The following is a 26,927-nucleotide window of genomic DNA, read 5'->3' on the forward strand; positions in this document are numbered from 1 at the left end:
TCCTTTTCTTCGTTGGCTTCCTGAACTCATCTTGTGCTAATTCAGTACGCAATATTTACTAAAATATACAATATTTACTACCTATTTATTAAAGTGTTGCCTGAAATCTGATCTTAGAAGATTGGAAAGTTTTATAATTATTCATTTGTAACTCATCCAATCATGATGTATTGTGTGTCAGGGCAGAATTTAGAAAAAGGAGAAACATTAGGCTACAACATCAGTGTTTCAGTTTTCCAGGAATTACAGTGTGTATTTGTCCATGTAATCAAATGTTTTGATTCCCATTCACATTACACTGTAAAAACAGTTTCAAAAATGATAGAAACCATTCTATCAGCTATCTTTTCAGTGACTTTGTTAGAGTCAATGATACTCTGCTCCTCAGATAAGACCAAGCATTCCAGTCTAGAAGGTCTTCTTGAAGTGGTAATGCCTTCTCTAGCGAGTACATTTTAAGCAGTATTTCCATAATTATTACTTCTTCATTTAAAGTTATGGATATCAAATATCTAGCCCCTAAGTCAAAATGATGTGTCTCAATGAATCCCCTATGTTTATTGGAAATAATTTTGGGTCCCTATGTTGACTGAAAAAAAAATGCGCAACCTAAAAGTTGAGAATTATGTTTTATTTGTTGGACAAAATTGAGAACTTAAGCCTGGGACACAGCATCCAGATCACTCTGAGAGACTGCTTCCAAAGAGGTAAGGGAGGAACCAGGAGATACAGGAGTTTTTGCAACAAAAGATCTCAAGTTAAGGATGCATCTTTCTATATATGGGAAGATGCAAAAGTCAGGGCTCATTGAAATCATTGCTTTGATATGCACCTCAGCTATCTGGGGCCAGTATCCCGTGCTTTCTCATCCTGAGTCTCTTCAGGATGCACTGTGGGGTGGGCAGTGGCTGCAGTGTCTGATGATTTGACGGTGGGCATCCTGTTTCTATCCTGAGTTCCCTCAGGGCTCACCAGAGTGGCTGTAGTGTGATGGCTTGATGGCTGCAAATCTTTGTTTACTGATATGGCAGGCAACATTTTTTCATTGACACCTAATTACTCCAATAAACCATATTTTAAAGTTTTTATTTAGCTCTTATAGATTCTATCTGAAAGGACTAGAAATACCCCATTATGGCTGAAATATTAAGCCAAAACTCAGCTGCTGCTGGAAAATGACAAAAATGTCCCCTCTTTGTTTTAAATAAATCATAAATGCCTTTAATCCACAAATAATGTGAACTTAAAAAGTGGAAAATATTTGTGAATTTAATAAACCCCTTTCAAAAGAGAGTGACGGGATTAAACATCACTTCTCTATTTATATGGTGTGACATTTTCGTTTTGTTCCAAGTTACTTTACTTTTTGTGTGACTCTGGAGTTTGTAAACATGCCATAAAATTTGTTAATTACATAATGACAATTTCATGGTTCTAGCTAAGTATAAAGGTGGCTAGACAGAGCAGCAAAATCGATTTTCTTTTTTACCTTGTGGAAAGAAACAAAAGGAAATGGAATGCAAAAATCTGCATTAAGACCATATTAGAATTATAACTCAACAATCTGTTACACATGAAATGAAAACCAGGTGCATCCCAGTGTTAGTTATTGTGCTGTGATATTCAGCCAGCGGTTTAAGTTCAAACACCCCTTTGTTTAACCCATGCCTTGCTTTGTAAACCACAGTGTTCCAAATGCAGATCTGTGGTTGTCTTCTCTTGCCAAAGGTCCTCAGAGGCACGACTGGCCCCAGGCCAAATCATGAAGTAGATGAAACTTGGCTTCATCCTCTCCTTAGTTTCTCTCCACCCACCTGTCCCCAAGTGCCTACCCTACTCACCCATCACTCTGGTTCTTCCCGCTGTTTTCCAGGGGGCTCATGCTATTTCTTGTTGCCAAAGCCCTCTTTGACTATATCATTTTCCTGCTTGAAAAATGATCAGTGGCTCCCCAAGAGGAACCAAGCAATCAAGACCTTCCTCCTTTCCTTCCAAATCTTATTGTCAACTGCTCCCTCCAATGTTCTACTGCAAGTGGATCGTCCGCTTGTCCTTTTTATTCACACGCCTTTTCCATGCTATTATTCCTTCTGCCTAAGCTGGCCTCCGCCTCTCATCTCCATCTATGGAAATCTCTCACCTGTACCTCCTCCAAGTACCTTCCCTGACCACCCTGGCCTCTCCCCTACACCTCATGCATACCCTCACGGGGCACTTGCCACGTGTTGCTTTGGGTTATAATGTTTATGTATGTGTCTTGTCTCCAGGCACTGTGGTGGGCGTTTCACAAAAGTAATATCTTTTAAATTTCACAACAATCATCTGAGGTAGGTATTACTATACCACTTGACAATTAAGGAAAATGAGGCTCAAATAGATTAAATAACTTGCCTGAGGTCACAGTGCTAGAGAACAACAGAGCTAAGACTTGGACCCAGGTCCAAAACATATATTCTTTCCACTAAACCATATTATCATCTATTTAGTTCTTGTCCATCTTCTGAAAGATGAGTGGAGGTTTAAGATGGAGGAAGAGGCCAACTTAGGCTTTCTGAATATCAAATACTATTCAAGAAAGAGAGAGAATTTTTGTGATAATTACCGTATTCCTAGCTAGACCTGATTGGTTAACTATAATCCATGAGGAATTCAAGTCAAACGTGAAAGAAAAAAAACTTTACCTGATTTGCCAGAACAAATACACATGGCATAAAGAGAGAATATTGAAGACCTATAATTCAAGAAAGACATTGGTCTCTGAGCACTGTTGGAAAATACGTTCAAGGAAAACAGTTAAATGTGGCTTCCTAAAGTCCCCTGGGATTTAAACAATTTGGGGGTGAACAGGGGTCTGAAGATACAGTGATCATTTAAATCTCTTATTAAATAACGATATCTTTATTGAGTACAAAACCTGTTTTTTTCATCCTGCCTTTGGTGTGACATCTTGGATAAGTTAGAGGAAAGAAGCTTAGGGTTTCTAAGAGGGAAATCTCATCCCAGATGGACAGTTTTTCCAGCTGCCCTCTCCAGGACCCAGAACCATGGAGTCCCGCCTGGACAGGTCCCTCCTGGGGAGTCTTTGGCCTCAGACCAGCCTCCCGTTTGTCACATGGCAGAGACCCCATCTAGGGAAGAATTTAGACTTAGAATCTATGTGCTTTGACATCACTGCCTTTGCTTCTCCCATGGGGGGGAAAGTAATCTGTCTTCATTTCCACTCTTCTATTCTCATTTTCCAGACCCCAGCTTGTCACATTATCATATCGTATTTCTTCAACATGAGTGATGGGCAGTTATCATTAAGCCTGTGTTCTCAATGCATCTCCATCTCAGCTTTGTTTGCAAACTTCGTTTCAATTACGTGTGCTCCCTGTATGCCAGTTTCATTTATAGATGGCTCTACAGTTTTGTTCCTCATACCAATCTTAATAATAATTTTTAAATTACTGTTTAGGGAAAACAATGCATGTAAGCTTGAATGTAGCAGGCCGTCCTGGACTTCAGGCCCTATCTTAGAAAGCCTGAGAATTTTCATTTCAGTTATGTGTTAAAACTGAGGAATTAAATGAGCTTATCAGGAAAACCACCTTCAATCACACTGGAAAAAAACTCAAACATGAAAGATCTTTTTTATTTTCTCTAAAGTTTTTATGGTTTTTCTTATCCTCTACAAAAGTCAATTTATTTTTTCTTACTAAAGCTAATTTATTTTTTATTATTTTGAAATAATTATATATTCACAGGAAATTGCAAAAGACATGTACAGGGAGGTCCTATTTACCCTGCACCCCGTCTCTCCCAGTGGTTACATCTTATATAATAATAGTGCATTATCGAGCCAGGAGATTGACATTGGACTAATTTATTTTTAAGTTTCCAAAAAGAAAAAAATCCGACCGAAAGACAACCTAGTCATCTTTGTTTCATTCTATTTCTGTTTCTGCTCACAAGCAATAACCAGGCTGACAGTTCTGGAAAACAAAGGGTGGTAGACCCATGCGGCCACAGAGAAATGATCTTCGGGGCTCATTCAAAATCCTAGTCAATGTCATGGCTGGTCTGGGTTGGAATCTGGTTCTGCCTCCACACATGTGACCTTAACCAAGTCAGTTGATCCCTCCAAGTTTCCGTGTCTGCATCTATCAAATGGAGGAAATATTTCTCCTGCCTACTTCATAGGGTCCTTGTGAGGATGAAATATGATGATGTGTATGCAAGGAGGTAGGGTGTCAGTCAGCGATCATCAAGTTGATATTCTCTTCTGCAACAACTGTCAGTTACAGAAATGTAGTTTTTCAGTGGTGGTTTTATTCTTAGAAAAATAACTAAACCACCTCCTTATTAGCCACAAGGCCTAGAATTTCCATCACATGTAAATGACCTTCCCTTTCTACACTCTTAGTGAGACAGGTACCAGCAAGTATTGGACAGCACTCTGTGATTCATTGCCTAGACACCCCTGAGGCATGCAATATTTTAAAATAAATGTTTCTTAACATTTTCTTCTAAAAGGTCGAATGTGTTTTAAGTAGCTTTTATTTTTACTCTGACCCCAGCATCTATCCTTTCCTTTTTTTCATGCCATGGGATATACAATAGGTATTCTTGAAAATACTGAGAAATTATAAGGATACCAGATTAGACAGTGCATGGCTTATGAATTAGAAATGAAAATCATCCAAACTGCATTGTTCTTTGGTTTGTCTGGATATATAATATAAACTCCCGAACTCACTGGTGGATTCTTGTGTTCAGATAGTAAAAATGCTAGTCTTGGTAGTAAGGGAGGAGAAATATATAGGATAAAGTAAACTTAAATCGTAGAAAGTAAAGGTAAAAGCATTGTGCGTATTGAATGCTTTGGACACCACCATAAAAATGTTAAGATCCATTTTCTCCCCTCTTCCCCCCATATACAGGCCGGCATGGCTCTGACCTATGACCCCACAGCTGCCATACAGAATGGGTAAGTAGACTACATTTTCTCTATTTTAATTGCTAAGGTATCTTTGAACTCTGAAATCAGTACTGAAGAAAAATATTCAAATCTTTCTTTTTGTTTTAAACCTTTCTCATCATTGTATTTTTTTCTTCCTGTGAGTGACTCTTATTTCATGGCACCCCCCATGTCACCCATTCTTACAATGCTTCTGCCCACATTCTGTCTCTCCCTTTCTCATCTGAGAAAGAGTAAGGAGTAGGATTTGAACGGGGGTGTATGTAGATAGACTGGTCTGGGAGAAGTGTCCGTGTATCGCTATGGTAAGAGTGTCGCTCCTACTAATAACTCTAGAGTTTAGACTTCAGTAGTTTTAGCATGTGCCCAGGTTCATTTTGACATTAACAGTGCTTCCACTCTTGCCTTCTGGCTATCAGGGGAAGGGTAACGGACAGAGTCAAGTTAGTAGCTTGGTGATTGCATTTTCATTCTTCATCGTAATAAGCACCTGGAAACTTGCAGCCTCTTACTTAGAACAAGTCACATAGCCTAAAATTCTCCTCTGAAAAATCAGACTTAAGCTACACGATCTGGCCGCTCTAAAATTCTGTCATTCTGAATATTCTTTGGTTGAAACTTTCTTCTTACTTTGCAATTTCTTTTCTTTAGTTTGGCCATCCTGCAATGGACCAACAAACCAAAGAATAAGTATTATTTTTATTTTCACACCCTTTTATCTTAGATTTCTCCATGGCTTTCAGTTTTCTGTCTTTCAGTCTCATTAAAGAATCAATCAGAATGAAGGTCTCATTTAAGATCAACTTAGAGGATAGAAGGAATTAAACTCCATTTTTCTATTTAGTCAGCTGCATCTAATGAACACCTGTGGGATGTAGAAAATGTTTAGCTCCCTCTTATTTTTATAGTTATTGATTCAGGGGGTCATTTATTTACTCATTCAGTAAACATCCAATGAGTCTGCCAAGCACAGTACTATGCTCTATAGGTTAAAAAAAACAATGTATGAGACAAGGGCTTTGCCCTCAAGAAACTCATGGTCTATCCTTCCATGAAAGAGTCAGCATGGTTGGTAGTCAGCATGGTTGGTAGACTCTTACTAGGGTAAGAGTCTAGTCCTTTGTCCTTTGTTCATTAAAACTTCTCTAGGAGTGAAACTTAAGAATATCTTTTCATTTATCCAATAAGCCTTCTCTTATTTCCAACAAGGCACTTTAAACTTGGTGGTCAGAAGAACAAAAGACAAGATGTAAAGACATGAAATAAAGTCCTCTAGAATCGTACTGTATAGTTGGGAAAATAAAATAGTTAACTCAAAAGGCATAGAATAAGGCATTATATGCTCAGCGACAGTGACAGAAAACAGGTATTATAATGTAAGGGAATGACATTTGTTGAACACATACTAAGTACCAAGTATTTTACATTTGTAATTTAATGGCACATGGTGTCAAGGATTGGAGATGCCCCAGTGGCCTAGGCCCGGACTGGAGAGAGTGAATGCTCTGCTTTAGTCAGTCATCTTTCCAGTGCACAATTTAAAATCTGAATTTGTTTTCCCAAAGACCTAACTTTCCAGGTTTTCATCCTGATCCATTACAAACATACAGAGAAAAAAATTGAGATTTCAGCCTGCAATCTAAGCAGCCCAAAGTGAACTTTGGGTGGTGCCGTATTAGAGGCAGTGAGGACTGCCTAGTACACAGGGCGCATGTCTCCCTTCCCAGGTCACCATCTATACCGTATAGAGGTCGACTGCAAGTACATACATCTGCCTTCTGTGACATCTTTGTCTGAACCTTATAGTAACAGTATAACATTCTATTCTTTGAACTATTTCAACAGTTGCAAAAGTGGTTCATCCTCTCCACTGTCCACTTAGACATTTACAACAGTGAATATTTCCCTCAGGAAAGAAATTGTAGTTAAGATGCTGAGAATACCATCTTCTTTATTTTATCTCCTGTCATCTGATAAAGAACTTTGTGTCATCCAGCAGTCCCTGTCTTCAATACTGTCTTGTCTACTGAATATTCCTTTCAGCCTGTAAAATACTCGAGTCTCTCCCACCTATAAAGAAGGTAGAAGCAAAACAATCCTTTTCTGCCCATGAGCTCACTTCTACTGACCACACTCTTTTAGCTTTCTTTTCACTGGTAAACAACCCCAGTTTTCTATACACACTGTCTTCCCATATTGTCTCTAATTAAGCCCATTAAAGTGTGAATTCTGGTCTCAGACTTGACTGGAATTTTCCCTATTGGTGTCTCCAAATTTGAGAAGAAAATTTGTCCAAATTTTTTTGTCCAAATTCATCTCCAAATTTGTCAGTTGTAACTGACACATTCTTAGTCCTTATACTGTTTGAGATCTTGCATCATTTGACTTTCTGTTGTTGTTGTTGTTATTGTTACCATTTACAGCTTCATGAAAATTTCTTATTTCTTAGATTTCACCACTCCATCCTTTGCTGATCCTCCTTGCTTTCCCCTTGCACTGCTCACTTGGTGTCTGCGGATTCCTCCTCTTCTGCCCACTTTTACTAATCTTTCTCAGGGTTTAGTCTTTTCTCACTCTGTGTTCTCTCCAGTTGATCTCATCCACTCCTCCTGCTTTTAGGAACTGAAGATTCCCAAGTCCATACTTCAAGTTCATAACTAGATGCAAAAAAAAATCACCTGTGTGTCTAACTGCATTAGGTGCTGCTCCTGGATATCTTTGTCCCAAAGTGAGGTCATTATCTTCAATCAATCTTTCAGCATACAAACCAAATCAAATGAAAAACAAGATCAAATTACTTGTTCCTTTATAAAAAATACACTCTAAAGCCATTTAAGCCATAAATTCCAGTTCTCTGGGTATTCTCTCCTAAAACATTCTTTATAATAAAATTGGTCCTTAAAACTTACTCTATCTGTCTTTGAACTGTATCTTCAACCCAGCTCTGCCTCCCTGCCACTGGTTGAGTTTATTCAATCACCAGTCCCTACCTGTACTAAGCTTTTACTTGCTTCTAATATAACTGACCTCCAAACCATTTTCACATTGCTTTTTGAATAATTTTTTAAAGCAAAAAACAATCAGTAATCATCCACCTGCCTGGTTTAATATATTATGTGGACTTTACTAACTGCAGAACAGAAATCAAACTTCCAAGAATGGCGCAAAAAGAACTCTGTGATTTGGTTCCTGCAACTGAACTGGACCTTCTTTGATTCTCAGAGAATCCCAAGCTACTTTAACCCGTGTGTCTTGTTGCTCATGGAATTCTCTCTGCCCGGAGAGAATGGTGATATTCTTCCTTCCTTCCTAATCCCTTCCTTCCTCCCTTCTTTCCTCCCTCCCTCCCTCCGTCCCTTTCTTCCTTCCTTCCTTCTTTCTTTCTTTCACTGCTCTCATTTAAAGAACACCATTAGGGATTTCCCTGGTGGCACAGTGGTTAAGAATCAAGCCCTGGTCTGGGAAGATCCCACATGCTGTGGAGCAACTAAGCCCACGTGCCACAACTACTGAGCCTGTGCTCTAGAGTCCATGAGGCACAACTACTGAGCCCGCATGCCACAACTACTGAAGCCCATGCACCTAGAGCCCATGCTCTGCAACAAGGGAAGCCACTGCAATGAGAAGCCTGCGCACCGCAACGAAGAGTAGCCCCCACTCAACGCAACTAGAGAAAGCCCACGCGCAGCAATGAACACCCAATGTAGCCAAATAAAATAATAAATACATAAAATAAAGAACACCATTAAATCATACCAGGCAGAGCTAATTACACAATTAATCGTAAGAGACACAGTTTAAGCAGTGGTTAGGAGTTCAGACTCCAAAACCAGCCTGCCCAGGAGCACATCCAAATTCTGTCATTTACCAGACATGGGCAAGTTGTTTGTGCTTTAGTTTCCTCCTCTGTGGAGATGATAGTAACAGTACCTTTTCATAAGACTTTGTAAGGATCAAAGGACCCCTGCATGGCACAATGTGATCTTCATTGTCAATATTGACACTATTGTTACACTACGTTTCATGTGACCATGATACACTGACAGTCTTTTTATCATGTAGTTGTTGACATCATATTTATTTCCTTGATGGACTATTAACTCTGAAGTCAGGTTCCATGTCTTATTCATCTTTATAGACTGTTTAACTTAGTACTATGAATGCCAAATCAGATACAGAAAATGTGACTGATGACGTCTGCTTGGCTCCAGCAAGGTGGCATTAGGGAAACTATTCCCCTTCCTGGCATCAAGCCACTCTGTCCCCATGTAACACCCAAATCTAATCCACTTTATTATTTTTTTTATTGGAGTATAGCTGCTTTACAATATTGTGTTAGTTTATACAGTACAGCAAATTGAATCAGCTATACATATATCCCCTCTTTTTTGGATTTCCTTCTCATTTGGGTCACTGCAGAGCATTGAGTAGAGTTCCCTGTGCTATACAGTAGGTTCTCATTAGTTATCTATTTTATACATAGTATCAATAGTGTGCATATGTCAATCCCCATCTCCCAACTCATCCCCCCGCCACCTTGGTATCCATACGTTTGTTCTCAATGTCTGTGTCTCTATTTCTGCTTTGATCCTACTTAAATGCAACCTGCAGTTTCACCCAAAGGAGCCAAACTGCACATGAGTTTCTCATGTCCTGGGTTAAGAATGGAATTTCGGAAGGCTTAGACTATCCATTGTGTTGTTGGTGCCAAGAAAGTAGAAACTTTATTTCATGAAATGGAAGAGATCAGAAGATTGTAGCTCACTAACCTTATTCACTTGATATTTCTTCATGTAGATGACTTTTTAAATGTTTTGTTCATCTTTGGTTTTATTGCCTTATATGGTAACATTTAAATAATGGGGAGTAGAAGAATAGTCATTTCTATGGATGTTAAGATGCCAAAATAACCACAAATGTTTCCTCAACACACTGTTCCTTGAGTTATTGTCAGCATGTACCTCTTTGAAGTGGGGAAGCTGATTTAGAAAATTCACTTAGCATATGAAGGAATGGAACATGAATATCCAGAGTCAAGCATTTACTCCTAGTTACATTGCTGTATTCGATCCAGTAGGCAAACCTAACTCAGAGAGCGGTAACCTAACAGAGAGATAAATATTTATTGCTGTAGAGAAGAAACTGATCCCATTTTATGTAGAACAAATGTATCCAAAGATACAGTTGCAGCTGACTCCAATCCAATTGATATTGTTAAAGGTCGCTTAATGCTGACTCAGATTAACAAATTTTATCATTTGAATACTTATCTATTGTACCATTTTAAATCATTCTGGTGATGCAAATTTGAAAAAAAATATTTCCCATCCTGTTAGGAACAATGGGCACGCATGCAAATTCTAGATACAATGCAAGTAGTATTGTGACAGAAGCACAAAGTGCTATGAGATTTATGTATGTATTAACTTTTATATGTATAAAATATTTCTGAAAGAATACACAAGACATGGTGACAGTGGTTCTCTGGGGAGAGCCAACAGAGTACCGAGAAGTAGGGGTGAGAGGGAGACTTATTTTTCACTGTTTATATTTTTCTATTCTTTTCACAAAGAAAAATAAAGAAAATTAATGTCATAGGACTACAGAGAAAAGGCAGTTACATTCTAATGAGGGATTCTGAAGGCTTCTTGATGGAACAGTGACATGAGCTTGTCCTCCTGGAGATGTGCCATGTCACCACTAAAGATCATATTTTATCTTTTTGAACCATAGTTTTGTCTGGATATATACCCAGAAGTGGGATTGCTGGATCATATGGCAACCCTATGTAGTTTGGGGTGAGCAGATGCAAACTATTATATATAGAAGGGATAAACAATAAGGTCCTACTGTATAGCACAGGGAACTATAGTCAATATCCTGCAACAAACCATAATGGAAAAGAATATAAAAAAGAATGTGTGTGTGTGTGTGTGTGTGTGTGTGTGTGTGTGTGTGTGTGTGTATCTGAATCACTTTGCTGTACAGAAGATATTAACGCAACGTTGTAAATCAACTATACTTCAATTAAAAAAAAAAAAGAACATATGTTATGATCCTGTGGCATCCCTTAACTGCACTCAGCCATGGAGGTTTCTGAGTATCAAATCCAAATATGTGTCTCAGGAATAGCTGGTAGCTTAATTGTGTCAACAGTTATATGTTCTGAATTCTATAACCTCAACCTGAATACAGCAACATAAAACTGAAATAAGTACTCCCAAATTAAGCTTGATATTTCTCTAATGAAGAACAAACACTTGTAAACATGGACCATGGTGTATCTGAGCTGCTTGCATGTAGGCAGTAAAAAATGTCAGTTGTGTCATCTGCTTGAATCTACGCAAATTATCACTTTAAAAAAATTAATTCAATGTCACTTTTATCTAAGGCTTTGAAGGTTACAGTGAAGAAATTTCTGGGTCACAATGGAAAAGTAAAACGCTTGGTACTTTTTACTATAGGCTAACTTAGGAAAATAAAAATGTCCATTCTTCTTTCAGAGCTATCTGGCATAACTCTATAATGTGTTATTACTATTGCCTTATTGCTTTTTTAACAGTCCAATATGAAATTCCACCACTTTCAACTATGAGCATGGGAGGTGGGAAATAATTCCTCCCCCATAGTCAAAATCGCAACTTTCCTGTGATCTTTTCACTAAGGGCTTCTGTGTAAAAGCCTTTTGGATTGTTTTATTTGAAGAAAATGGATTCTTAGGAGAGATGTGAAAAAAAAGGTTTTCTGTAGCCTTGGTTTGCCAGCTGTTTTATATGGGCATTTGATATTAAGTGATACAGAAACCTTATCTTATTACACTAGGAAAGGAATCTAGTGTGAAGGATACGTTGGCATTACAATAAAAATGACCAATAACTTATTAATCTCGTGCTATAGTGTTGCCCTGAGGATAGTATTTGTGGTTCTGACTCCAACAAAATTGCCTATGGACATGAAAGACAAGGCAGGGCTGTTTATTTCAGTGGGCAAATAGGATTGTGTGTGGTTTTCTGCATTAAAAAACATCCTACCCTGGGGTTATTGATATATACATGTTATTTTTATTGTCAGTGAAATAAGGTTTCACCATATTACTACTGACTGCCAAATCCCCTGAAGATGACTTTTCTGCAGGCCAAATAATGTCCTATTAGTGACCTAGACTTCCATTTTCTGGACTTCTGGAGCCCACTTGCTTTACATGCCAGAAAACCAAATAACCCTTTCTGTTCCTTAAAAATATTGCTTTTTTCAGGGCTTCCCTGGTGGCGCAGTGGTTGGGAGTCCACCTGCCGTTGCAGGGGATACAGGTTCGTGCCCCGGTCCGGGAAGATCCCACGTGCCACGGAGCGGCTGGGCCCGTAAGCCATGGCCACTGGGCCTGCGCGTCCGGAGCCTGTGCTCCGCAACGGGAGAGGCCACAACAGTGAGAGGCCCACGTACCACAAAAAAAAAATATATATATATATATATATATAACTTTTTTCAGAGGTTGGCTTAGAGTTCTACAGATAGATCATTTTTAGTTAACCCATTTAGCCCCTTTAGCATTTGGAATCTTGTTCATGGGAAACCTCTCCAGAGATAACTAGTTCGCATTCCTGCAACAGTTTCTCAACCTTGACACTAGTGACATTTTGGACCAGATCATTTTTTGGGTGGGAGGTGTACTGTATTTAGCAGCATCCCAGACCTCTACCAAACAGATGCCAGTAGCAGCCCCCTGACCCAGTTGTGACAACCAAAAATATCTCCAGATCCTGCCAAATGTCCCCTGGGGATCAAAATCCCTTTTAGTTTAGAACAAGGTAGAAAAGGAATACTTGTCATACACTTGTGGATTCGCTATGTACATTTTGGCAAAGAAATATCTTAGGGGAGTAAACTCTTCCCAGAAAAATGGTTAACTAAAAATTCATTCCCAGTTTTCTATAATAGCATTTGCAAGGCATAATGCATAAATAACCAGATACAAAAACATTAAGTCACATGTTTAGAATGACCTTAGCTTTGTTATTATGGCCAAAAAGTGCTGTCAATTTCATCTTTCCTGTTCCCCCAAAACAGGACACCTATTCTTGAAGTATTTATTTGGATGTTCTTTCTTTCTTTCTTCTTCTTTTTAAATGTGATGGCCATGTGAGAGTGTTTTTAAACCATGAAGGATACACGGCAGGGATTGAGAAAAAGTGAAGAGATTGGGAAATTCATTCTGCAGTTCTGTCTTTGGAGTCTGGCTAGGTGCATTTTCTTTAGATATGGTGCCTTTAAGCCTGAGATTCAATAATATCCTCTCCTGTCATGGTTTAAGCAAAGGTTTCCTGTGAATTCATCCGGTTTATGTTTGGATTTGGGGAGAGCCTATTTCAGAATACCAGAATTAGGGGATCAAGACAGTGTGCTGAGTCTGATCTTCTCAGTACATTTTCTGTTCTAAATGACTCTCTGATTTGAGGGGCAGTACTGGAACTTGCTGGGAAGTATGAAATATTCTTGTTTGATGGATAGGATTAGAGCAGACAGAACAAAAATGCCTGAAAATTTCCCCCAAGGGTGCCCTTTGTTAGTATCCGTTTACTTGGCTGTTTTCTTTATGTTTCTGCTGTTTTTCCCATAAAATTTCCTGTTAACTTTGCCAGTCCATCCTATCCTTACTGCTTTCATTTTTAATATGACAATTGGTACATTTCGCAAAATAAACCAGCCACTCTAAAATGTGACACATGATTCGCTCTGTTGGTACAAGAGCCTGAAACTGGGTTTCTAAGAAACTTGCATGGTGAATGAAAAGGGCCGTTTGTGGAGTGGTCATGAGTACCTGCTATGTTATTATGAGCCCCAAATAAGTCTTTCTGTTCACTGACTCATAAATAAAGTCTGTCAAAGATAAGACCTAAAGTGTTTTTTTTTTTAATGCAAACCATGATTTTTATAGAAAAGGTCTGTTTTCCCTGGTTATCAGTACCTTTGCATGCTTAGAAAACAGGCATTAGTTTAAGCTTCCACTGAGCATTTACAGATATGTGATGCCAGCCAATTTTCTCTGGGTTCTTACCTCTCAGCTGCCTATTTGAACAGAAGCCATCTTCTGTGCCCCCACCAGTTTGACACTGGCGGCCTCTACTGTAATCACTACTTATCTCTCTAAACTGCTCTGCATTCATTTATTCATTCATTCAACCTACAGGTATTAAGCAAGACATACCTTGGAGATACTGTGGGTTCAGTTCCAGACCACTGCAATAAAGCAGATATCTCAATAAAATGAGTCACACAGTTTTTTAAAATTTCCCAGTGCATATGGAAGTTATGTTTGGACTAGACTGTAGTCTATTAAATGTGCAAAGCATTATGTCTAAAAAAACAATGTGCATACATCAATTAAAAATATTTCATTGCTAAAAAATGCTAAGCACCATCTGACAATGCAGGGTTGCCACAAACCTTCAATTTGTAAAAGTTGCAATATCTGTGAAGTGTAATACAGCAAAGCACAATAAAATGAGGTGTGCCTGTATTTACTATGTCCCAGGCTCTGTTCTAGGCAACAAAGTCAAGGTGTCCTCAACTCTCTTGAAGCTGACATTCTAGAGGGAGAAATAATCAATAAATACATTCCATTAGTCAACTTGACTGCTGTAACAAAATGCCATTGATTGTGTGGCTTTAAACAACAGAAATATATTTTCTCACAGTTCTAGAGGCTGGAAGTCCAAGATCAGGCTGATTTAGTTTGGGATTTAGTTTCTGGCTTTTACAAGGCTGCTTTCTCATTATGTACTCACATAGCCTTTCCTCCATGTGAGCATGTGGATAGAGAGAGAGCAAGCCCTCTATTGCCTCTTCTTATAAGGGTACTAGCCATTTGAGGTTAGGGCCCCACCCTCATGAGCTCATTTAACCTTAGTTTCTTCCTTAAAGGCTCCATCTCCACATACAGCCACTTTGGAAATTAGGACTTCAATATATGAATTTTAAAGGGACACAAACATTCGGTCCATAGCATATATAAAGACATTTTTAAAAATTACTAGTTCAGATAGTGATAAGAACAATGAAAAAAAATAGAGGAAAGGAATAGAGAACAATTGGGGCAGAGATGGTGGTTGCTACTTTAACTAGAGACCTCTGAAAAGATGGGAAAGTTGAGTGAGATCAATAATGAGAAAGAGATAGTTCTAGGGTGATTTGGGGAAATAACCATTCCAGGTAGAGAGAATTGTAAGCATAGTGGCCCAAGATGAGAGTGAGAATGACAGGCTCATGTGACAGATGAAGGTCAGTGTGGTTGGATCCTAGTTGGCTCTGGGGAGAGAGGTGGGCAATAGCCTGATTGTGCTCGTCAATATGAGGAATTCAAATTTTGTTCTCATTGCAACGGAAAGCCATTGACCAGCTTTAGGCTGGTTAATGTATAGATAAGGTTCAATTTAAATGCTTAAATAGAAAAACTCAAAGGATGTCCTACCCATCTTTGGTATACATAGTAAATGTTCAACACATTTTTTAAAGTGGAAGGATGGATGTTTTCTTACATAGTAATTGACTTTAAAGTCAGATTTATTAACTATAATTTATATTGTGTATGTATTCACTCTTAAGAGTGTACAATTCCATGAGGTCTGACAAGCACACAGTTGTGGAACCACCAAGCAATGAAGGTATAGAACAGTTACATCACTTTCCAAAATTCCCTCAGGTGTCTGTGCACTCAGACTCTTCCCCCAATCCCAGCCTTTGGCATCCATTATTTATTTTCGGTCTTTAAAGTTTTGCATTTTCCATAGTATTATATAAATGGATATAAAATATAGACTTTTGAGTTCGACTTCTTTCATTTAGCATAATTTACTTAAGATTCACCATGTTAAATATATCAGTAGTTCTTTCTTTTTAATTGTTTAGTAGCATTCCAGTGTATGGATGGACCACAGTTTATTAATTCAATTGAAGGATATTTGGCTTGTTTCCAGTTTTTGGCAAGTATTAAATAAAGCTGCTATAAATATTTGCATTAAGGTTTTTATGTGAACTCAAGTTTTCATTTATCTTCAGTTACTATGTACCAGTGGGATGGTTGGGTTATATGCTATGTATATGTTTAACTTTATAAGAAACTGCCAAACTGTTTTCTAACAGGGCTGTATCATCCTGTATCTCCACCAGCAATGAAAGAGTTCCACTTTCTCTGAATCCTTGACAGCTCTGATTGTCTTTTTTTTTAATTTGGCCATTTTAATGAGTATATAGTCAATATTCTTTTTTTCTAAAATTTTAGAGGTATTGTAGGTATAGGTATGGATAGTAAGGAGGATGCAATGTGTAATGGCGTAATTTTTTCAGCTACATCTTTTTTAACCAAAAGACTGTGACCTTATAATCCTTGTTGAGAGCTAGATCAATTTAAGACTCTAGTTCCCCAATCCTTGCTTGAAGACTTGTATAGGATCTAAGCTTAAAGAATTTACTCTTTGAAACCTGGCAACCTTGAAATCCAGCCCCCCTACACTCAGTGGGGTTCTCATGGAATGCTTCTTTAGAAAGGTGACCCATGAGATCCTCTATACAAAATATCAGTGACCCCTGAGAGATGATGAAGTTTTTGTCTCCAAAACTCCAACCTCAGTCATACTATTTAAAAGAAAGAAAGGAAGGGAGGGAGGGAGGGAGGGAGGGAGGAAGGAAGGAAAGAAAGAAAGGAAGAAAGAAACTAAACTAAAAGTAGTAATTGACTTTTGCTAAGAGTATGGCAAAGTGAAGTAATGATTCCATGATCCCTGAGAGGCATTTTCGCATTCTATCCTGATATCAGTGAAATACTCCATCACAGCCCACCTGGTTTTGTCTGCACATTGTGTGGCTGGTCACTCTAGCCTTTCCCTTACCAGTGAGACATAAAGAAAAAAACATGATTTAAAATTCTGCTGAGGAATTTGAGCATTAGGTAACTTGTGGACTCCAGGGTATAAGTCTGAGCAGAGATGGCCTGTAAGTGTTTTTGATACCCTTTAATAGCTCTCTATTAAAGCTGTCCTTCAATAGATCTCCAGAAGGATCATCCCACCTCTGATTTGTGAAGCTCTGATCTTGCCCAGTATTATTCTATAATTGTTCAATGAAGGACCCTGGAGGACTAGAAAACTCAGTGCTTTTTACAGCGTGTACAGAGGTATATCACATAGGTCCATAATCTCCATCAGTGCCCTGACTGAATCCAGAAAAGATTCCTTTCCTCACCTAGACCTAAATTGTCCACAAATTGTCCTTCTCTTTTCATGGAGAAAGAAAGTACTTAGCTTAGTTTCTACCTGAGGGCATGGATGCATGCCTAGCACAAATTATCCAGAATTCTCTATAAGCTGATCCTATTTCTTTTTTTTTTCTTTAGCTATACTATTTCATAGGAAACTGTGCTTCAGTTTCTCCTAAAGTATTACTTCTTTTTTTTTTTTTTTTTTTTTTTTGCGGTACGTGGGCCTCTCACTGTTGTGGCCTCTCCCGTTGCAGAGCACAGGCTCCAGATGCGCAGGCTCAGTGGCCGTGGCTCACGGGCCCAGCCACTCTGCGGCATGTGGGATCTTCCCGGACCGGGGCACGAACCCGTGTCCCCTGTATCGGCAGGCGGACTCTCAACCACTGCGCCACCAGGGAAGCCCTGATCCTCTTTCTTGAATGAAGGGATAGATGCAATTTCTGTCTGTGTAACACCAGCCACCTTTATAAAGCTTGGTGCTATGGTTTTGCCTTTCTTTCAAGGAGCTTTAGAAACAATGCCCATGGCTTTTCTCTGCTATTGATTAAACATACTATTACACTCACCTGTAATTGTGCAGTCAATTTTATAAGAGGACTCAAAATTGTCATTTTATTCAGAACAACTTATTTCTTGTGGAATCAAAGACCATCAGTCTCCTGCATGAGCCTGTTAACAGTTGATGGGCAACATGAGGGTGGAACTCTGTCTTCTCCAGACGTGTGTGGTAGCGTTTGGTTAGTAGCCAGGCGTGCATCAGCTTCATGAATCTATGAATCTTCTTTTTGTTTTTCTGTTTGCAGATTTTATTCTTCACCGTACAGTATTGCAACCAACCGCATGATTCCACAGACACCCATCACGCCATTCATTGCTGCTTCCCCTGTCTCCACATACCAGGTATGTCCGGTTTACCTGCACCTCCCGGGAAACCTTTCTTGCCAGGAACAGACTAGATCAAGACAAAAGGGAAACAGTAGGATTTTTGTTTTAAGTTGTCTTCCCTTTAGTCATATCTTAATGTCATAATACTCAAACTACCCACTGAGCCTACACTTTCAAGGGCTTGTTTGCATCTGTTTCACTGAATGATAAAACTCCACCGAGCTGTCCATTCTTCCTGCTGAGTTTTCATGATTTTGCTACTTTCCAGCCAACATTAGTGCAGCTTTCTTACCACTGAGAGGTTATTTTGTGTGTTGTCTGTTATTTCGGTTGTTGTTCCCTAGGGTATCTTTTATGAGAACACATTTCTGGCAACTCCCTGCACGCCCTCCAGGATATTGTATCATTGTCATCTCATTTTGTCACAATCGTTCTGTGTATCCATGGAAAGCTACATGGATAGATGCAAAATCATTTGCTCCAAGAAATAGGGAAGATTATCAAAGGGGTAAAAGTAATTCCTACTTCCTCCTCTTACTTCATTCTCAGTTCCAAAGAGGCCAAAAGAGACCTCGGGGGTTCCACATGTTGAAACACAAGAAAATCTGAGACTCAGTGTGTGTCCTAAACCAGATGTTGTAGCCAGTTAGTAATGCTAAGTCCACAGGTGGATTGAAATAGCCATCCTTCTCCCTCAAACAGTGCTCCTTATCTTATTCCTTTGAGTCATCAAAGATATGATATTTCTCCCTGCTTCTCTTTACCTCATGTAGTTCTTCAGACAATTCTTCTAATTCAAAATAGAAAAAAATGCCTATGAATGCTACCAAGAGTGTTGAGTGTCACTGTTTAAAGCTTTGGAGAGAGAAAGAAAGAGCAAGAGTGTGACTGTGTGCCTGCGTGTGTTTCCCTATATTGTGCAGATGGTAGGTGGGTGGGGGGTTTACAACAGGGAAAACTGTAATGTTGCTGACTGCTACGAATTCAGTGAAGTTTCACATTATTCATCCACTACATACGTCATATCAGGAGGTCCCAGCTGTCAGAGCATCATGCTTGAGACTATGCACTTTTGTCCTTAACTGATTCCCCCCAAAGCAGATCATTCTCATTCTGTGTCTGCACTTAGATTCTTGATACCTGTCAGGTGAGCGGAATAGACTTTTGTGTGAATTGCATTAGAGGGTCTCAGAATGGCTGATTTCTTAATTGCCTTTCCTTGGGACCCATGAGGCTAAGTGCAGATGCTGTTCAGTTTTTGTTCTTCCTACAGGCCTGCCTGGTTGTAATGTGTGTTTTTTGGTTTTTTACCCATTTTTTTTCTAATCTTGGCCTCTGTTTCAGCCAAGACCACCCATTGAGCTCCACTGTAGAGCACTTTGGTGACATGAATAAAATCTCCACAGAACAGTCATTTCTTTTGGGAGGGTTCATAAGTGGAATTTAACTCTGGCTCTCTTTTCTCAAAAAAGGAATTAGAGCAATTTCCTATGTTGTTGATTCTTGCTTTTCACCACTTCTTTTTTTTTAATCTAAAGTTCGTTGTCAATTTCATTGACGTGAGTATATTGAAAACAAAATCTTCGGGGCTCTCTATGTCACAATCAGCTCTTAGAAGCTGACTTTCTCATTTGGCTGATGGCGAACATTCAGAACACTTGGCTGGCTCATATACTCATTTTTATTTGCCATACCAATTACCATGAGTGAGAAAAATCACAGACTTGCTTAACTAGGGTTTAACCCAAAACATACCCCCAAATTTCTGGTTGATCTCTCTGATTCTTCCCCAACTTTTACCACTTGGATTTATTTCCAAGATGGGATCACTTGAGAATATGAAGTTAGAACCAATGACAGAAAAAGAGAAAGTCTTAGCAGTCATGCTAAGTAATGCCTCCTTCCTTATTTGCCCGGGTCTTCCCGGAAGTTGACCTATAAACAGGAGATCGCTGAAGCCTCCAAATGTGCTCCGTGGCCCAGCCTGGCCCACGTGGGCACTACAGCCAGCTCCAGGGAAGTAGGAATTTGCTTTACATTGTACCATGTTTCAGGGACCAAATGAATCAGGTCCAAGAATTTCCTTTGTACCCTTAGTTTTGAGCACTGATTCGCTGTAAGTCAGGTGGACTCCACTTTCTTATGACCTAGTGTGACTCCACTGAACGCAAGAACCGAGTTCTCTCTGTGATTGCTTTCTTCTAATAAATGCTGTTTGATGCATAGGTCCAGAGTACTTCATGGATGCCTCATCCGCCATACGTTATGCAACCAACAGTAAGTGTTCTCAGTCACCTGAGGCTCGATGTTTCTATTATCCGAGTGCAAGCTTTTGTAATGCATAGAAGCTTTGGGGTAAAGCTTTTGTTCTATTCCATGCCTCTTTCTGGCAGCCCTATTTTCCAGATACAAAGCTGTTCCTGAAATTCTATAAAAGTGTAAACAGTAGATAGAGTGATAGTGATGGAGTGAAACAGAGTTGAGAGAGGAAGAGAGAGAGAGAGGGAGGAAGAGAACAAACTTGATTGGAGGAAATAGCAATCAAACTCTCATGTTGCTGTCTACCATTTGTTATGAAAGGGGAATGTCTACTTCATGCAGAATTGTGAACTCTGGACAGTTAAATCCATTATAGGAGGAAAGCCTTTCTGTTGTCCTTCTCCTCCTGTTATGCTTTGTTTTCTTCGGATGCAGTTGGGTGTGCTTTGGGAACGATTTTGTGTAGCACGGCTAAGTGTTGACTCAAAGCAATGTATTTGAAATAGGAAGGTATTTGCCTACTAATAGATGCAGATAGATAATAGATAGCAAGGTTGGTAGATGACTTTTATGTTAACTAACTAGAGCCATTCTCTTCTTCTTTTAGTGGAAAATTTCTTCCCAAAATATTCAAACTCTATTTTCTACTAGCTAGCTTTCCCATTTTGTGGTACAATATTACGTTAGTCCCAAGGGAAATAATATTACTTATTCCATTAGAATCCAGGCTGAAGGCTATTGATTCCATGTATCTTTGTCGAGGTCTTCCATGTTTTTGAGCTCTATAGAAGTACTAGCCAGGGAGCTTTCAAGAGCAATATACTCATGGGAGTGTGAGATAGGGGAAAGATCCCCAGCGGAAAGTTGTGTGACAAGGTCTCTGCTGTACTCTCCTGGGTATGTTCAAATCTGTAACTTTGTTTCCTTTTCTGTCACTATACTTAACATGGCTTTGGAGAGGATCAAAACAGAGAGAATATGTGAAAACAGTGTTTGAAGTATGACATACTATACCTTATTATTATCATTAATCCTTATTATTGAATGTATTAGTTGTTCAAAGAAGAAGCAATGCTACATTTTAACCCTTTTCAAAGCTAAATGTAAATAAGGTAGCACATATTAAAAACCAGGGAGTTAAATACACAGACATCTATTTCCTGGACTCAAAGGATCACAGCACCTGGCTTTCATATTTGAGCTTTGTCCATTTTCTTAAAAAATAAGGAACACTCCATGTTGCTCCTAGTGTTTTGATAGTTTGCTTTTTATTTGAAGAATAAAATATATGTAGCTTACTAGAGCAGAACTTTAGACCCTATTCTGCAGATCCCCATATTTATTCTTATTCACATACCTTGGGGGCTTCCTGAGTTCATCTGATCTGTGTTGTATAAATCAGACCAACATGCAACGAATCCAGGCTGTTCTTTTCCGTCCCAGGTGTGAGGTAGAATTCAATAGATGGAAACAACTGCCTTCTAAAAAAATATTGTGTGTGTTTAAAGAGCATTGAGGCTAGCTTAGTCCTCACGCTGAGGTCAAGCATCATCTCATCGTGGCCTAAAGGAATGCACATCTGGCAAAATCTGAATATTTTTCCAGATACCAAAGTATGTAAGATTCCATAGTACTTCTGGAGCTGTGAGGAGATGGGAAGATATTTGTATGTGTTTTTTTCCAACTGTCACTCAGGGCCTTAGCTAAATGTTTTATTAGCTTCTCCTTCTCCCCAGACCAGCTTCACCCATTTTTTGGATGTATTATTTCTTGTATATCTTCCCCTAGCAATAGTTGTGTGTGTGTGTGTGTGTGTGTGTGTGTGTGTGTGTGTGTGTGTGTTCATTTGTCCCCCACCAGGATCTTTCTTGCGATGGCTTCTGCTCCCTAATATCTTTTCACTTCCCCTGACTAGACTCTGCATGATATTTGAGCTTAGGTCACCCCCCTTAAGATGTAATGCTTGTGGCTGGGACAGATTCCTGGGGAAAGGAGTGGCGGGGGCGCCCACCACCTTGTTATCTTTAACATGGAAAAATTGGCTAAACTGCCTGATGGAAACACAATTTGTAGCATCAGTCGTTTCCCTGTAACAGTTTTGTTGGTTGTCTTTATTGTATAAAGAACCTTTACCCAACTGGTCTTAGTTTCATCATCAAAGTGGGGTTGGTTAAATTAATCACTCTGTGATACTAAAACATAAAAATAATTAGGCAGTCCAGGGTGAAGAAATAAAATACCTGGATCTGAAGGGAAGGAATGAATGACGTGGTGATTAATAGCATGGACTCTTTTTTTTTGGCTGCGTTGGGTCTTCGTTGCTGCACGTGGGCTTTCTCTAGTTGCAGCGAGTGGGGGCTACTCTTCGTTGCAGTGCACGGGCTTTTCATTGCAGTGGCTTCTTTTGTTGCTGAGCACGGGCTTCAGTAGTTGTAGCACGTGGGGTCAGTTGTGGTGCATGGGCCTAGTTGCTCTGCAGCATGTGGGATCTTCCCAGACTAGGGATCAAACCTGTGTCCCCTGCATTGGCAGGTGGATTCTTAACCACTGCACCACCAGGGAAGTCCCAATAGCATGGATTCTTGGTTAGTCTCTTTGAGAGAGGAAAACCTTTCTGTTATAGGACTTTGGGCAATTAAACTTTCTGAGCCACTGTTTTCTCATCTGTAATATGGATATAATCATGACTAAATTATTATGGTTTGGGTTCATGAAATGAAGCAAGGCTTTAAAGCTCTTAAAATAATGCCAGACAAATAGCAAACACTCAGTAAATTACTGTTATCATTATTCAGTTATATGAGTAGATGACTGCACATTGTGCTTTAGATTAGCCCAATTACATAAAATGACTGTTGGTATAGGAAGAAGTTGAGAAAAAGCAATAATCACCCATTTCTACCACATTCATACTGCTTATTTAGCATACTTTCCTAATGAGTTTGGTGGAGATAGCCTCTATGGCTATAAATAAGATAAATTGCTTAGATTGGTGTTTATCTCATTTACTTCCTAAATCTTTCAACACCTATAATAAAAATAATGAAAATAAAAAATAAAGGCCCATTGGGTACCTCTTGTATGTCAGTAACTGGAACCTACTTTACAAATAAATTCAAGGTGTCCATAGCTACGCATCTCCAATATATTGCCCATAATAATGATTTGCTTACAACTTTTCTCCTTTCTCACGTTTTCTCTTCCACTATTTTGAGAAAATCGCACAGATAAGCTCTCTGTGTATAGGGTGCAAAGGCATGCTTCCCCCATCACTGTGAATCACAGGGCCTCCTACACTGCAGCAAGAGCCCTTCAGGTTCTTTTTAGGCTCTACTCGAGGGCCCCAAGTTCTCAACTAGGCTTGTATCTGAAGAGGAAACAGTGCTTCATTCAAATCTTAAAGTAGAGCGCAGTGCCTCTAATCTTTCCCTACTAGGGAGGGGTAATGATCTATAAGAGAGACATGAATTGATGGAAAGAAGGGAGGGGAGTAGTAAAAGGACAAGAGAAAAACAGAAAGCATAAGCGTAAAGCTGAAGTTGGTTGTTTAGGTTTGCTTCTTTGCAGATTGAAATTTCTGAGTTGTGTGCAATGCACTTTTTTGTAAACTTAGAAGAAAACTCTGAGAGGCTTTTCACTTTTAAGGAAGAGGGGATAAAATTCTCCCTGCCTTGGCCATATCTCTCGTACTGGTGTTTCTGCAAGGAAACCATTCTCTGTCAGTTGTCTGACTCTGGAACTTTATCAGGTCAAACCACACTGAGGACAGCAAGAGCGTTTCTATTTGCACTTTATTTTTTTTCCACTGAAAGAGAGCACTGTGAGACTATATCAGGAGTTCACTCTTTGCTGATGTTGCCAATGCAATTGGTACGTGTTGCTGTTTCCCAGTGCAGAGTTCTGTCCTAAACTCTGAAATCTCACCACGACACTGACAGGATTTTTTTATTTTAAACATCTTTATTGGAGTATAATTGCTTTACAATGGTGTGTTAGTTTCTGCTTTATAACAAAGTGAATCAGCTATATGCATACATATATCCCCATATCCCCTCCCTCTTGCTTCTCCCTCCCACCCTCCCTAGCCCACCCTTCTAGGTGGTTACAAAGCACCAATCTGATCTCCCTGTGCTATGCGGCTGCTTCCCACTAGCTATCTGAGAATGGACTTGAGGACACGGGGAGGGAGAAGAGTAAGGTGGGACTGACAGGATTTTAATAGAGGACGGATTGCACTAAATATCTACTCTGTGTGGCAGCTTGTCACACTGGAATCTCAGATGAATGCACAATTGAAATCCCTGTGTTATGATACGTCAGGTATTTTGTTACATCTCTACTGACAGGGAGAAAAGATGATAGTTCCCAAGAAGAAGTAGAGTTCAATTCTCTTAAATTTTATTTGGGCTCATGTGAATCATAAATCTTCTGTTCTTCCTGTGGTTAGCATTAATTATTCTCAAGGAGAAAGGTCAACTTTCATTTTTACCTAATTACAAATAACTTACCTAACTACAGGATTCTAAGAAATGCAAGATGCTCTTATGGAGTCATTGGATGATTTGTTGCTATGCATGGCTAAATTACGACTTATGATGAATAAACCTTACATTTATAGCTAAACAGTCAATATAAACTTTCCCTCTACAACAAAAGAAGAAGTTCAAAAAAGCCCCAGAATACTTGATTTGGTCATTCTTTACCTGCAGGTAGGTAAGACCTAAGTCTTAATTTTAGGGACCATGTCCTTCAAATTTGCAGGCATGTTTTTCCTAAAACACATCACCAAATTTGGAAAGAACATTTAAGTCATTAGAATTCTGTTCAGAAAGCAAAGTTTTCAGATACTATCATTTTATTCCAACCGCTGAACTGAGCAAAAATTCTTTGTAAGTATCATTGTCAAAGTACCAAACAAAGACAGTGTGTTTGCTATGTAAGGAGTTTACCTGGTGGATATAGATCTACAGACCAAATCTTTTTTAAGTGACTAGCAAACACAAAACAGTAACTCTAGCCCATTTATACTATTTCTACCAGAAGAGAATTAAAAAAAATATGTGAGAGTAAATTTAGAAGGAACAACTTCATTTGGGTGTCACCTCCCTATAAATATACTCCTGGGGTAAAGTAAATACAAAGAAGACCACTTGCACAGAAAGTCTCTTCGATACCTTAACATTTAAGTTCTACTCTCTTAGCAAATTTCAGTTATCCAACATGGTGTTATCAACTAGAGTCACCATGATTTACATTAGCTTCTCAAATCTTATTTATCTTATAGCTGAAAATTTGTACTCCCCACCACACCCCCAGCCCTTAGCAACCACTTTCTTCTCTGTTTCTATGAGTCTGATTATTTTTGTCTTTCCCTAGATTCCACATGTAAGTGGTACCATGTAGTATTTGTCTTTCTCTATCTGGCTTATTTCATTTTGCATAATGCTCTCAAGGTCATCCATGTTATCACAGATGGTAGGATTCCTTCTTTCTGCAGCTGAATAATGTTCCAGTATACACACACATACACACATAACACACACATATATATGTCACACTTTCTTGTTCCATTCATCCATTGAAGGAGACTTAAATTGTTCCATATCTTGGCTATTGTGAATAATTCTGCAATGAACATGAGAGTGTTTTTCTCCTTGAAATGGTCATTTTTGTCCTTGAAATGGTCACTTGATTAAGTCTTTTACTGGGCCCTTAGTTATACCAGACATCGACTCTTCATTTCAAGAAACTGAGAACATTGAGTTCAATGAAAAAAAAATCAACAAATAATAAACAAATATTCTTGAGCATTAAATATGCACAGAATATTCTTCTAGGCATTGTTGGAAATGAGAGAGAGTAAGAAAGAAACAATCTGTCCTCAAGGCACACGATCTCTCTGTGGAGATAATTATTATATGTGTAGAATGATTCAATTAAAAATCTACAGCAGAAAAGGTGTGAAATGCTTAGCATTTATATAACACTGAAAATGACAAAGTATCTATGAACAGCTAAGGACATGGAAGAACCGAGATGAAAGCATGAACTTAAAGGATGGATGGGGTTGATAGGGATAAAGAAAAAGAAGGAGGGCGTTTTCAGTGAAAATAACACACCAAAAGTACCGAGGGGGTCAACAGATTATTTCAGGGGGCAGCAAGGCAGGTAGCCTGCATTAAGTGAATTTTTTGTGTTAGGGAAAGATTTGGTTGGAAAGGTAAATTGTGTTCTATTGAAATACAACTTTTATTCATCAAATCTGGCACACTTTCCTATACATTTTTTATTAGCTTGGTGGTCCCAATGCTGTTGTCTAGAATTTAGGCTTACTTTGGAAAATATAAAATAGAAAGGCTAAATTATGTCACTGATGTGTGTGAAAAAGTCACAATTTCCAGGGGCATCATGGATGAATCATTCATGAATGGACAAAACTTTTCAATTTGGCTGCATTATGAAAATGTCATCATGCACAGCCTCTTTTTATATCCATGGAATTATTTTTGGAGGTAACAGTCATCTTTCAAGTAGAGCTTCTGAAAGTTTCTTGGAGAGAACGCTTCCCGA

General features: G+C 38.9%; 1 protein-coding gene across 10 annotated transcripts in view; it reads left to right on the forward strand.

The window, feature by feature from the left end:
• Positions 1 to 26,927, forward strand: part of RBMS3 (RNA binding motif single stranded interacting protein 3) — a 723,832-nt gene that overhangs the window by 589,589 nt on the left and 107,316 nt on the right. For 7 of the 10 annotated variants that reach the window (XM_067753570.1, XM_067753568.1, XM_067753573.1 and 4 more), the window contains exons 8-10: positions 4,923 to 4,969; positions 18,017 to 18,113; positions 20,325 to 20,375. In XM_067753570.1, coding sequence (XP_067609671.1) covers positions 4,923 to 4,969; positions 18,017 to 18,113; positions 20,325 to 20,375 — 195 coding nt within the window. The remainder of the gene's footprint in view (positions 1 to 4,922; positions 4,970 to 18,016; positions 18,114 to 20,324; positions 20,376 to 26,927) is intronic. The other 3 variants (XM_067753575.1, XM_067753576.1, XM_067753577.1) reach the window with 1 other exon arrangement.

This window comes from Pseudorca crassidens, chromosome 10 (genome assembly GCF_039906515.1).
Source record: "Pseudorca crassidens isolate mPseCra1 chromosome 10, mPseCra1.hap1, whole genome shotgun sequence".
NCBI classification, from domain to species: Eukaryota; Metazoa; Chordata; class Mammalia; order Artiodactyla; family Delphinidae; genus Pseudorca; species Pseudorca crassidens.